Here is a 14,295-nt window from a genome sequence, read left to right on the forward strand (position 1 = left end):
AATAAGCAATTGAGTTTTGCTGAAACAACTTAACTTTTTGTTGATCTTGTTATTTATACAAATTTACCAACAGAAGAACAGTGTCGGAATAAAACCCAGCAAGACTGGACCTGAGAGATGGATTATCCTTCAACTGATGTTACCGCAGCCGAAAGGTTTGAACATTTCATATCTACCATACATCAGGTATTCAGCCATGGTCTGAAGGGAAATGTGTTTTTATGATGGGATAAACATCAAACTTTTTGCTTGAGTGTAGAAATAACTTTCCCTTGTTATTCCTGACTGATTCAAAGATTAGGTTTGCCTAAACAACAGCAAAAACATTCCTTTCAAAATGGTCGGGGAACAAACTTAAATTGTGTGAAAAAGAATCTGTCTCAGAGCTCATGGGTCCAAACCTGCGGTGTGAGGGCCAGAGTCCGGATCCTGGTCTCTTGGCGCTGAGCAGCTGCATGGCAGGAAGTGGGTGACTGAAGAGGTGGCAGAAGCAGAACATGGCACAGACCAAAACGCCGGAGGGAGCGCGGCCATCCTGTGTGCACACAAAGCAGATGCTCAGACAGCTTCCACAATTATTGCCCCTTACAACTGACTTTTACTTATTTGGAGAGGGCAAGACTTTTAGCAGATATCAGGAAGTCTGAAAGGAGAGAAGTACATCTCTATCGTTTGGAGCCACTTTTTTTCTACGTTTAAGCAGAAACGTAGAATATTGCAATTTGTATTGCAATATTGTATTTGCAATACAAATATTGCCTTGTTGCAATATTTGTATTGCAACAAGGCAATACAAATATTGCCTTGTTGCTGAAAATGGGCTATATAAATAAAATTACCTTAGCTTACCTTACCTTACCTTATGTTTAACTTTTTATTAGAATAAAGAAGGTTAAACAATATAGAGTTGTTGGTTATGTAGTCTAACAGCTGATGGGTGGAAGGATCTCTTATAAAACTACTTTGTATTTTCATATTTTAACTAAAGTTCTTCTGTCTCCTAAGACAGAGCTGGCCTTCCTGATGTTGCAATGTTAAAGGGCTATTTCACAGTTTTTGATGAGTCTGGAGTGTGTTGACTATCTCGAATAAAAAATCCAAAAATATTTTGAATCTACACTGGACAGAGATTCTTTAAGAAAGTTTGTAATTATGAAACATTTTATCTATATGTATAGAACAAAATGTAAAAAAAAAATTATTGTTTTGGCTCTTTTGTATTGCTTCATCTTGTAAGCTGAATGCATTATTACATCCCTACCTAATACATTATTAACATATGTTTTAAATTCCTGACTGTTTTCTTTCCAGTATAACTTGTTTGCAGTTTATTTTAGGTTGCAGTGAAGCACAAACCTCTTGGGGACTGGAAGCAGTGGGAAATGTTTTCAAAGAGAAACAAATTCGGTGGAGATTATGCAAGAGGGAGAAGTTTGCCAAGCCACTGCCAAACCACAGCAGTTTGGCAATAACATCTCCCCCCACATGCCAGTGTTTCTAATGTCACTAAGTAAGAGCAGAGACAGTTTGCACACTCTGAACCAAAACACATCACAGTGTGTGTGTGATAGTATGAGAAATTAGCAGAGTGCAAAGTGATTTTTAGAGTTACTTTTGTGCACAATGGAAGTAAAAACTGTATTTAGTATTACTCAAAACTACATCTGAAGCTCTGGTTGTACAAAGAGATTTGAGCATCTTACCGAACAGGTGATGACACACACATTCTTTGGGTTCTGTTTGAGCCAGTTGTGCATGTTCTTGCACACAGCAAACAGGTTGTGAAGGCTGGGAGCTTGGCGAGAAGGCCAGTTGCACTCTGACACCTGGAAAAGGGTTTGACAAAATGGGGGTGAAATGAGCAGTAAAGAGTGAGAGAGATTAGAAGACAAGGAGAAAAAGGGTTGATGAAATCAAGCAAAGCAAAAAGGGAGGCAGAAGGAAAATGAACAGTTTAGGAAAATGAAAAGATGGGGGGAGGAAAAGGGAGAGGTGGAGGTCAGAAACTGCAGCACAGAGCAAAACAACACAACAGTTGCCATGATGAGTCATCTGCTACAAGTATTTATGCTCCACAGCTTTTCGATTTTTATCTGCCGCAGGGTGGCAGTATTTTATTAAGAGAGCTCCCATATAGGCTTTAACTTTTAATTCAAACCCAGCTGTGCAAAAGTGCTGCATGCCATTAGGAAAGACTCCATGGAGAGAGGCGAAAAACCTAGAAAAACATTAAAATGGTTCAGTTGTCATATTTGGATGTCATCTATAACACAAGTTATTTAGAAAAAATGCTGTGGTGAATTCACCTTAAGAAATAATCAACAATCTTCTCTTATTACTATCAATGAAGCAACAGAAAGTATAAATATCAAGTTTTTTTAATTAACAAATGCCGTTTTTAGGAATCTTGCACAGCTTTATGCAAATAAAGCTCAATTTATCTAACTAAAAGTGTGCTCTGACAATAGCACAGGTATTAATCAGGTAATATTCCCCGTTTTAAGATCTGAATCAGCTGCATTTTAGGAGGCAGAAAGCATGACCCCGGTAACAGCAGGTCATTTGCTGGTCATCTTCACATCAGTTTCACAAATCAGAAGAAAGGAGGCGACGACGTTCTCACCTCAGATGTGTAAAAAACTAATGCTCTGTCACATGTCCTTTGATTCTAGTAACATATGACATATTAGTATATCAATATATAATATTAATATATTAATATATCAGAGTATAAATAAGACAAATATAAATATTAAAAACATCTCCACTGCCACAAATTCATATTTAAAAGTTGAAGCATAATAATGCACTGAGAAATGTAGAAAAATAGTGTTTAATTTCAGCATATTTACCAAGTTTAGAAAAAAAGTTTCATGTTAAGAAATAATCTGCAAAAATAATACAAGTTACAAGGATGTCCTATATTTCAGTAACACATATTCATTATTATTTTTAATTTTATACATAAATTTTGGGAAGAAAATGTAGACTAAACACTTGGTAACACCTTTTTGCCATTTTGCTCTTTAGTGGGAGTCTAACTATAATCAAAGAAACTCGGTGCCACAGCAACCAATAACCAAAACACATAAGCATCTAAACCTACGAGACATAATCACACTAACCCTGTTCGAGAATTTGGCGCCACGGTAGTTTCGTTGTGAAAGGTTGAAAACTGTGTAGTGGTCGGCATGACGACTGTCGAGGAACGAGCGAATGTCCTCAACATGGTTTTGGTAGCCAATCTGGACTGACTCAGCAGGGTACGTCATGACTGGAAGGAAAAGAGATGCTCAGAACATTTTTACTTTAGGATTTTGCATAATTACAGTTAAAACTTAGAATATAAAAAAGGTCACCATTAGAGAATGATTTTCAGTGGTATGTTGATGTATGTTTAGACACAATACATTTTTCGCTGACTTCGTTCCACACTCCATCGTCATATTAATGATTATGTAAAGCTTTGAGTAAATCATTATTACAAAGGAAGGTCGAACAAAGACAAAGAGAAAGTTAATTAAAAACCAGTTTTATCTTACCTATGATCCTTGATGTAATATACGCAATGTCCAGCTCTCCTTTAGTGTACCTGAAACAGACAAAAGGCTTTAAAATCATTTTTTAGACTTCTAATTAGAATTGCACAATGCATTACGAATATACATAGACATTGCAATATATATGTGTGTGCAATATAAATATTGCAAACGTTATGCAGTTCTACCTGTGATGCAGTTAAAAACAACAATCTTCATAGGGAGTCAAAAGTCTTTCTTTACCTGAAAACCGATTTAAAATCCTAAAATAAATGTATTTTCATGGCAAACACTTTTTAAAATTGTATTGTTCTCCTCTTCATCAATAGACCATTATTTTTCACAGTAATTCTGTTGTTTGTGTTGGTCTACCAAATAACATTCCAATAAAATACACTGAAGTTTGTGGTTGTAATATTGCAAAACATAAAAACGGGGTGTGAATTATTTTGCACATTGCTGCATTCTACATCATCAGTATAATTGAACGAAATGTTGTCATATTCCTGTGTTTCTGGGCATGATCAGACTTTGAGTGTGAGATGGTCATAATAAAACATGGTTATCACATCCATAAATCCATAGAGGAAGTCAAATGTCGCATCTACAAACTGGCAAGTACGCAAAGACAAGGTCAGGAATTAAACTTCAAGCATTCAATAGGTTTATCTGGGCTTCTGCTGATCACTGTCAGAGCATCGGGTTGCCTGAAATTCAAATCTTAACGTTTAGATTGTATAGGTTTATGAGCAGCAGAGGCACATGTGAGTCTGGGAGAAGAAAAGTTGACTTTTTCTAGTATTACAACAGTTGACCGGGCTACTCAGCATCAAAGGTCCACCATGAGGGAATCCTTTAAATTGCCTTTCATTTTAGTTCTTCACTGTAAGATTTCTTTTTTATAATTGGGAGTAGCTCCACTGTTTACACACAGATAATCCACCACTGCAGCATTAGAGAAATTGCAGTAAACAACATGGTCCCAATAATGATGAATGAGACATGATTGACATTTCTTTGAAATTATAGAGCTTTAACTTCAGCAGATGACACCAGGACAGTAATGCAAATTTTGAGTGCCAACTACATGCATATCAGAGTCATTTGTAGCATAATGAGAAGATCCTGTGGTGCTGAATGACTGCGAACAAACACCTCTCTGTTTGCATGGGGCTGTGACAGATGGACCCAGTGGAAACATCTGCATGGTGTCATGACAAGCTGTATTATCATATTATACACTCAGATCTATATTATTGAATTTCCACTTTTAAAAACTTTTTTTTTTACAAACTTCAGATGTATATTCAAAGTTTCAACTTTTTCTCATTAAGATTACATGTTTTTTGATGGACTAATGGAAAAATGATTGGAAGACTGAATTGATGGAAGGATCTATGTATGTATGAATGGATGTATGTATGTACAGATGGATGGATGGATGTGAACTTTCTCAAAGACACCATTTGAAAAATGATTCCACTCATACAGCAGTTGTAATTTGTATTTTACGATTAGGAAGTAAACATTGGAGCATGAAACAGTTTTAGAACAAATTGCACATTTGGAAAGCTGCTTATAAAGAGTGATGAAAAACACAAATTCAGACAGAGTGGGTTAGATCCCATGTTTGATCTGGGTTCCTTCATTCTACTCCGCTCCAAAAATGTCTGTTTTTGTTGTTTTTTTGGGGTTTTTTTGTTGCAAGTGTGATGCGTCAACAACTAAACACTGTTTGAATATTTGCACTCCGAGTCTGTGACCCAATTTCTATTTACAAAACATGGAGTGCAAAAGAAAAAGACAGCTCCACTCTTTCAAAACTAACCTTGGTTCAAGTCAACTCGGTTCTATTTTTAGCTTCAAATGATCTGTTTTACAATATTTTTTTGAAAACCCCAAGTACTCAAACAGTTTATGTTGGACGAGTTAAAGAAAAACAAGACAACAAAACCAGGATGATTAGAAACAAGTTCAAACTAAATGAATTTGGAGGAAGATTGATGCGTTTCTGTCTGGTGGGATGAATGTGTTCCATCACAACGCATTTTAAGTTTCCTCAAAATGATACCATACACTGTTTAATACTTGCCCCAGATTGAGTCTACAGCAGATTCTCTGTTCTTGCAGGTACATAAACAAAGAGGCTGTGTTGCTTCGAATATAGATGAGACTCGGGTCCACAGCAACCTAAAGAGCGTCACTGGGGCGTCAAATGAGAGCCGGAGTAAGGACTGCAGTCTGAAAAGTTTAACTTTATTCACGAMTTCTCTCTGAACAGTTGCAGGGATGTTATTTTTGCAAATTGGCACAGGCAGAGTTCGTGAGGAGGTACAAAAATTAAAAAAAGCACCTGAGACAGACAGTGACTAGAAAATATTTCTAGAATCCCAAACGATGAAAAAACAGGATAGATGTCTAACAGAGGTGTGTGGGCATATCTTGCCAGAGAGAGGTTTTTAAACTTTTACTAAAATTAGTGACGCAGTCAGCTATATAAATAGCTATGGTTTATTGTGCTTTTCTGAATTTCATTTGCATTTCATTTCAGCATAGTTTTTTTATTTCCTGTGTTTTCAGCTGCATTGCCGACTAAATGCGTTTGTACAGGGTGCCACGGCTCCACCGCTGACCCATAGAGCGCCAATCAACAAAAAAACAGGTTTATGATTCCTAATGAGAAATACAGAAGAAAATATCATATTACATATACAACAGATACTCCACAGTGTAAGATGAGAGGAGAGACAATGTTGAAGGGTCATTTATCGGTTATATATTGTACACAAGCAAGGCAGATGCACAATAATGTTACAGGAGTGTAACAAACACTCTGCATAGTAGAAGATGGCCAATTATTTTATAAATTTAAATTTTAGGAACAGTATGCAAACATCCTACATTTTAATGGCTTGCAATGCAAAGCAGTTACCAAAGGGAGAAGCTAATGCAGCAATACGTTTGCCAGCTGTCATGAAGAAACTGAAAAATAAAAAGCACTGCCAAGAAGTACCCTGGATGCCAGCAGGTCATTCATAAAGATGAGCATCCAGGGCAAAAAGAAGAAGAGGACTCAGATTCAGACAGTCAGATACCGTCTTTGTTTTTATTATTGATTTTTGGCTTGGAGATGGACTATGAAAGAGTCTCAAACAGGTCCCCACAGTGCAGCTTAAATATGAACAGGAATATTTAATGTGCAGATTAGTTTAGCTTTCTCAGACTTGTTTAAATATTCATCAGTCCAGGGTCTACCCTGCCGTTCGCCCAATGACTGCTGGAGACAGGCAGCAATATAATGACTTGGATTATTTCAGAATATGTCATTTTTTGTCAAAACAGTTTGGTTTAAAAAAAATGGCATGCTGAGAATGGATCCTCCCAGTGAATGTCTTTTCAGTCAGAATTCAAAGGGAAATTTCTTCTAAAAATACACATCTTCAGCACACAGCCAAGGGAAATTAAAACTGAGTGTCAACTCTTTGAGGATTTACTACCAAAAACAAATACTATTCATGCAGTCCAGTAATAATCCAGTTGTTGATACTATCTTCCTTAATTTCATACAAATATTACAATTCTGGAAAGTACAAGAACAATATTCCTATTTTGAAACATGTTTAAATTTACAGTTTAGATTTTGATGCCTTTCATGAAACAATGTTCACATTTCTGTAACATTTACTTCACAGAAATGTTTTGAATTGCTGTGTATATTTGTGTAGTGACTCCCAACCTTTTGTCATGTTGCAACTGCACACTGTTTGTTTTCTGTTGGGACATTATACAATATAACAACACAAAATAGTGTATATCTATGAAGAGGAAGGAAACCAATAAGTGGTTTTCAAACTTTTTTACTAATAAAAATCAGAAAAATGTGGCAAGCTAGTATTCAACCCCCTTTAATCTCAACCCCCAAAATAAAATCTAGTGCAACCATTTGTCTTCAGGAGTCATGTAGTGTAAAGTCATATACATTACAACATTGGTAAACAAGCAGCATTACAAATGACAATGAACACAGACAGAGGGAGATGCAGCTGTTGAGAATTTTAAACACTAATATCCCAAGGTTTGAACATCTCACATAAAATGGTTGAGTCCATAATGTGAAAAAAGAAACAGCATGATAAAACTGTAAATCAGTTTTGTCACGGTAGTCCTAGAGAAGAGGCAGAGTTTAACGGCTCAGGTTTAAAAAACCTGTCGCGTCAAGCCCTCCAGAAATCTGTGGAGCTGTGGCAAGAAGAAAGCTGTTAATGAAATAAGTACGAAGTCAATCCTGATTAAAGATCACCACAAGTCATGAATGGATCATAGCAGGCATGAAAGAAAGTAGTTCTGGTCAGAGAAGACCAAAACTGACATTACTGGCCAATAATACACAATGTGTAATAGAAATGCTTGCAGGAAACTGGTAGATCCAAATAACACAGGGGGAGGGAATACAAATGCACACCACACTTTAAAGATTTTTACTTTTAGAAAATGTAGAAAACTATGTGTCAGTTTTCTTTAAGGACTACTTTGTGTTGGTCATCATCATCATCATCATCATCATCATCATCATCATCATCATCATCATCATCATCATCATCATCATCATCATTCCTATATCTCGTCCAGGATTAAATTTTGTCCTCAGGTACTCAAAGTGTACAATCTGCGTTCAGATGCACAAAGGGACAAAAATAACAACAGCAATTCTGATAAGTGACTCTAAATTTCTGTAATATTCCGAACTGTTCTCTGTCTCTCCTGCACCTGCCTCTCCATTGTTTGGACCGTCCACTCACAAATACCTATACACTCCTCTCAAACACACACCGCTGCACGCATGGCCTGAATGAAATGAATACGTTAGTATCAGCAGTGCACAGGCCATTTGGCACAATGGGCTCACATGAATAATTCAGCCAGAAGAGGAGAAAAAGACAGCAGAAAGACAGAGAAGCAGAGAGATGGAGCTGAGATGGAAACAGGACAGAATGACTGGAGGAGGGGAAGCACGAGAGGGGGATAAATACCATAAAATTTGCTGAGTCAAGACACATACGGATGCGTGTGTATGTGTGAGTGTATGTTTGTGATTACACAGAGGCTGCTTTGTGCTGCCCAGGGCAGATGCCTGTGCACAAACACACTGGAACAACCCAGCCGTGTCAACCTCGCGTTTCCCCCCCTCCATCCACACTGAGCGTTTCTACTCTTAAAGCTCCCACAGACACTTACTGTAAACAACCAAACAATGCATGCAAAGTAGAGTTTAGCTATGTGTATTTTTATGTCATTGTTCACTGAAAACTTCAGACAGTTTCCAGAATCAACATTAGCAGTATTAAATGATATTTACAGCTCTACAATATCATTTTATATCCAACATTATGGATGTTCCTACATCTAGAAAACAGAGGCATTTTCAGATGTAATGAATCTGTTAAGTAATGTCATCAAAATAAAGAGTAGAAATTAAGCAAGAGTGATTTCTACGAAACCCACTATTTATGTATGTAATAATGTTTAATTCTAACCAGTTGAAATCTACAGCAAAGATTATAGAACTCAAAAATCCTCAGACAATTTCAGGTCAAAAAGTCTTCTAGATTGGCTTTTCAGTTTGAAATGTCCTCAGTTCCTTGAAATAGATTGTGTATTCTGTTAGGTGCGTGATACGGCAGCATCACAAAAGCTATAAATAACACAAAATTCGAATGAAAACAGAAAGACTTGAAAGTAGGAGAAAATATATGCTTTGATTATAATCAAGAGCAGAAGATCTGTATATCCACGTTTTGGAAATGTACTGAGTACAACAGGAGTGATGTGTTCACTTACGTGGCGACCTGATGCATGACCTTTGTGGAGGTGTCCTTCAGAGTGTCTTTTAAGTTGTCCTTAAAGTTGCTGAAGAACTTGCCAGCTCCTCCCTTCACCATGTCCAACAGCCCTCCGCCATAGCCAGCGTCCATATCTGAAAAAACAGAACATTTAGCAAACATGAATCCAGCAAAAGTAAATAAATCCCAGACTGACTCACAAACTGGTGTGGATTTCATCAGAAGCAACTCACTTTGTGAGAAAAACAAAACATCTAAAAGACAACTTGATAAGAATAAAGCTTAATCTTGTCTAAAGGTAAAAACTTGAGACAACCAGCAGTAACCAGTTTTTATTAAGTTTCTCATTTTACAATCCTTCAACAGACCTAGTGTTTGATTTATAACCACTAGACTTGCTAATCAACTTGAAGGTTTTCCTAGAGACAATTATAAACAAAATGCATCTTAAAGTCTACTGCTGTCTGAAAGTCGGATTATTTTTTCATTTCTTTTCTTTACTTATTTTTTATTTGCACTGGTAGAAGTGTCAACTGTAAGCAAATACTGAACAATGAAATATTTATAGCCTTAGCTAGTTTGCATTTTTGTTAATGCAAGGGTATAGGTGAACAATGGAAAAAAACATGTTATTTATAGAACTGAGTTTAATGTCTCAGATCCTTTTTGTTTTTGTGTTTATAAATTATTCAGAATCAGCTTTATCCACAAAGTTTGCCCACACATTACAAACATTTGACTTAGATTTCACAAAGACATTTAATTGTGAATGTATATAAAGAGGGAAAATAAAATAAATAAAAATGTAGCTTTTTTCTTCCTTGTATACATGTATACATATTGTGTTTTTACAAAAGGTTGTGTAGATGTATAAAAGTGTTAAACTGTCTAAATTAAATGCAGTAAAAATATAGTCTATTTTTTTTACATCCTACTTCATGCCGATATCCTGTAGATACACTAACATTTCACTTTGAAATGATGAGCCTATGAGTCATAGCATAAATACATCTGCTTGTAAAGGATTGATCCACAAGGGCACAAAAACAGGATACTCAATGAATTACACACCATCTGCACTTGTGTGTATCTGTGGTGAATGTTGGAAGACACCCAACTGTTATATCTGAGTCAGCACCCGACTGGTGATCTGAGGGCTTCTCTCCCTCATCTTTTCCTTTCTGTCCCTGCCTACATCCACTTCAATCTGCAACCTGCACCATAGCAACAGCAGTGACATAATTTTCCTTATATCCTGGAAGTGGAAGGGAATCCACTTATATTAACAATTAACAACTGGTGGTCTCATCTCATCATCAAGCGTAATAAAATAACTTGTTGAAAAGCAAAAATCACCCTCAGCAAGTGCTGCAGTTCATTGATGTAGAAGTGTGAGCTGACTCTCTTAAACAGCAAGAGGATAGACAGATTGGAATCATCAGTGCACAACATGGATTGGATTTTCTGAAGAGTCTGACTGTGTAGGCGATGACTTAAAATATGTGGGGTAACCAAAGATGGCTGACAGACTAGCAACCCCTCCTGTGATTGGAGCATCTGAACTCCACTCTATCATGACCTGTAAAAAATTTGCTAACTGCTTTACAGAGAAAATTCAAAATAATAGAGTTAATCCAATCCAGTATCAATGTGATGTCCAAACAAACAAAATGACCCTGTTCTACTAACTCAACCATAAATACATCAAATAAGCTCCAAGTGTTCATTGACAGAAACTGTGAAAGAACCACAGCAGTGATTCTGTTGGACCTCAGTGCAGCATTCAGCACTGTTGACCATTACTGAAGTAACTGTGGAGCTGGGTCAGATTCTCTGGTACAGTACTTGACTGGTTCAAGTCTTACCTAAAGAACAGAACAAAGGCAGCCAGAGCGGGCAGAAGTCACATTCAGGGTACCCCAAGATACCCCTCTTATTTAATATCTATGAGGTCCTGTTATCTCAGATTATAGCAATTAATAAACCCACAGCTATGCAGATGATACGCAGCTCTATATTTAATGTCATCAAGTGACTACAAATCCATTTAAGTACTGAGCAGATGCATGGAACAAATCAATGCGTAGATGTGAAATCACTTTCTTCAGCTGAACAAAACCACAACTGAAGTTATTATATTTTGACCTAAAGAAGAATGACCAAGTTATTCAACTATTAAAGCTAGGAACTAGCTGTAATAGTTAGTCCTGGGTATAGTCTCTCACTATACCCAAGCCCGTAATCTGGGTATAGTGAAAGACTCAGACCTGAACCTTCAGACACACATAAATACAATCACAAAGTCAGCCTTCTATCACCTAAAACAGTTTTCAGGATTAAAGGAGAAATGTCCCTGCAAGATCTAGACAAACCCGTCTATGCGTTTATCTTTAAACACATTGATTACTGCAACAGTGTCTTTACAACTAACTAAAAAACTAACTAAAAACTCAGACAGCTGCAGCTGATCCAGAAAGCTGTTGCTCGCGTTCTCAATAAAACCAGGACGATAGAGCACATCACCCCAGTTGTAAAGTCCTTACACTGTCTCTCTTTAGCTCAGAATGTAGTCTGGTCGATGCTTCTGTTAGTATATAAATAACTGAATGGCTGAGGAGTTCAAATTAAAAGTGAAACAGAAGAAAACACAGAAGCTACTAGTTGTCTCCAGTCAGATTAGTAGGCTCTCTGATTGCATCGCCCTTTTCTGAAAGCCTCAAACCCTTTTTTTTGTTTCATTATACTGATCAATGTAATTGACACAAACAGAGGTAAAGAATAAAGCTTTATTGCATTTTAGTGCTCCTACACTCCCAGGCCTTGTTTTGTTTGACTGCCTTGTCAAATAAATTGTAATTGCCCTAATTATAGATAATGCTGCTGACACATTATTAATCATTCACCATACAGATTAACCAGAGGTATAGCTCTCCTTTCCTGGTTATTAAAAGCTACAGAAAGGATGACACAATGGCATTACAGATCTGATAAGCTGCAGCTCCAAGCTGTCGGCATGTCTGGCATACAGAGATTTATTTAATTAAAGTTTGTTCCCTTTTCTGCACCTTCATATGATGCTTATCTTCTGTTGAACAAGGAAAAGAGAAAATATAGCAGTTGTTCATATACAATGTCATGAAAAAGTCTCAAGTTATTCTACATTCTATATATTGTTTTTCCAGTATCTCTACATTCTGATCTTCGAGTACTTCCAGTACTTCCACTAATCAAAAGAAAAACTACAGCCAACATTCAGTCCACATCGAGGACACTCAAAACCATTCTAATGGCACTTGTTTATGACTAACTTGGAAAACTCCATTTCAGCAGGAAGGCCAGCATCACCTTACCACACCCTTTAACTCAGCACACATGCTGTCTTGGTCATTTGGCCACAACATTTCCATGAGGATGTTTTATAACAATCTGAAGGATTTCTCTCTAAATATATGAGGTTTCTTCACCTCCACCGTTAGTTTCAGCCATGCTGTGGAGGAGAAAATGTCAGTAGCTCCATCATCTTATCAGAAACATGACAGGATCATGGTGTGGGAGGATTTCTGTGTAGACCACAGCTCACTGTGCCATTTTGTCCAATAATCTTAATCCCAAAGCTGTCAGACCATCTTTTTAAGGAGTTGCAGTAGTTAAGTAGTTTTAAGGAGTTACTGTAACTGCAAGGAGATACAATGAGAGTATTTTAAAACATCACAAATCAGCTTCTCAGTTTTTATTTTTACATATTACAAATAGTTTTTAATGCACAAATTTGAACATTTTGTTCATGTTTTAAAAAATTATCCTCGTCTGGAGGTGTAAAGCCCAAAAATAACCAAAAATATTAACTTATATTTGTGAAAGATTTCCAATCTCTACAAAAAAAACCGAAAAGCTCAAAAATAGTATGAATTATTTAGAATCTGAACCACTTGCCCTGTATTCTCTGTGTTGTTTCCCTAACTTTAGTATAACATAAACTCCTTCTGACTGCAATGTGAAGGAATTATACCTTGATCTCTTTCTGCTCTACATCATTTCCTAACACGTCTGTTTGAATCTGCCTGCTCCTTGTTATTCTGTTCGCTGGTCCCTTTTTTTCCTCTGTGTGTCCAGATGGATGTGGGAGTGTGCAGCCTGGTGAGCCATTTACAGTGACGAGGCCTGCTAATGCAGACACCAGAGCAGGCTCTGATAACGACTCGATCAGGTAAAAAAAGCCCGTCCACTCAGAAAGAGAGTGGGTCGGCTGAGAGCTCTTGGCTTTGCCAGAGAGATCAATGGCTTGTTTGAACGTGTCTCCCTCCTTCCAGAGAGCCAACCTTTAGCTTTCAATATCCGACTGTGTGAAAGTGGGGCAGATGGATACAGAAACACACACACACACATACACACGCGCACACAAACATCAAAACGACTATGTATAAGTGAGTGGGCAAGGCCCGCCAGGCCAAACACACATCTAACATGAGGGACCCCCTTGCCCCCTCCCCACTCCCACTCCCCTCGCCACACTGACCCTCCCACTCTCCTCATGCAGCTTCTTTTGTTTCACACAAACATTTATCCCTGGAGGCAGGCTCACTGCACACAGCACTGCAGAAATGCTACACCAGATACTAAAGCAAAGACTTTCTTTCCAATTGTTATTCTCATTAGATTCAAATCATTGTTAATTAAACCCATTTTGATTTAAAAAATAACATATCTGGTACAATTTTTATATGATTATTCATACTTCAATCTGTGCAATTGTGCCCTGCGACAGACTGGCGACCTGTCCAGGGTAAACCCTTCCTCTCGTCCGGTACGCTAGCTGGAGAGGCACCAGCAACCCTCCCGACCCCACTRAGGGACAAGGGTGTTAGAAAATGGATGGATGGATGGATGGATGGATGGATGGATGGATGGATGGATGG

General features: G+C 37.5%; 1 protein-coding gene across 3 annotated transcripts in view; it reads right to left on the reverse strand.

Moving 5' to 3' along the window:
• The window catches only part of dnajc6 (DnaJ (Hsp40) homolog, subfamily C, member 6), a 35,909-nt gene that overhangs the window by 14,171 nt on the left and 7,443 nt on the right, over positions 1–14,295 (reverse strand). For all 3 annotated transcript variants that reach the window (XM_017306308.1, XM_008415211.2, XM_008415213.2), the window contains 5 exons: positions 9,378–9,513; positions 3,543–3,592; positions 3,126–3,274; positions 1,704–1,826; positions 402–535 (listed from right to left, as the gene is read on the reverse strand). In XM_017306308.1, coding sequence (XP_017161797.1) covers positions 402–535; positions 1,704–1,826; positions 3,126–3,274; positions 3,543–3,592; positions 9,378–9,513 — 592 coding nt within the window. The remainder of the gene's footprint in view (positions 1–401; positions 536–1,703; positions 1,827–3,125; positions 3,275–3,542; positions 3,593–9,377; positions 9,514–14,295) is intronic.

Source organism: Poecilia reticulata, linkage group LG8 (genome assembly GCF_000633615.1).
Source record: "Poecilia reticulata strain Guanapo linkage group LG8, Guppy_female_1.0+MT, whole genome shotgun sequence".
NCBI classification, from domain to species: domain Eukaryota; kingdom Metazoa; phylum Chordata; class Actinopteri; order Cyprinodontiformes; family Poeciliidae; genus Poecilia; species Poecilia reticulata.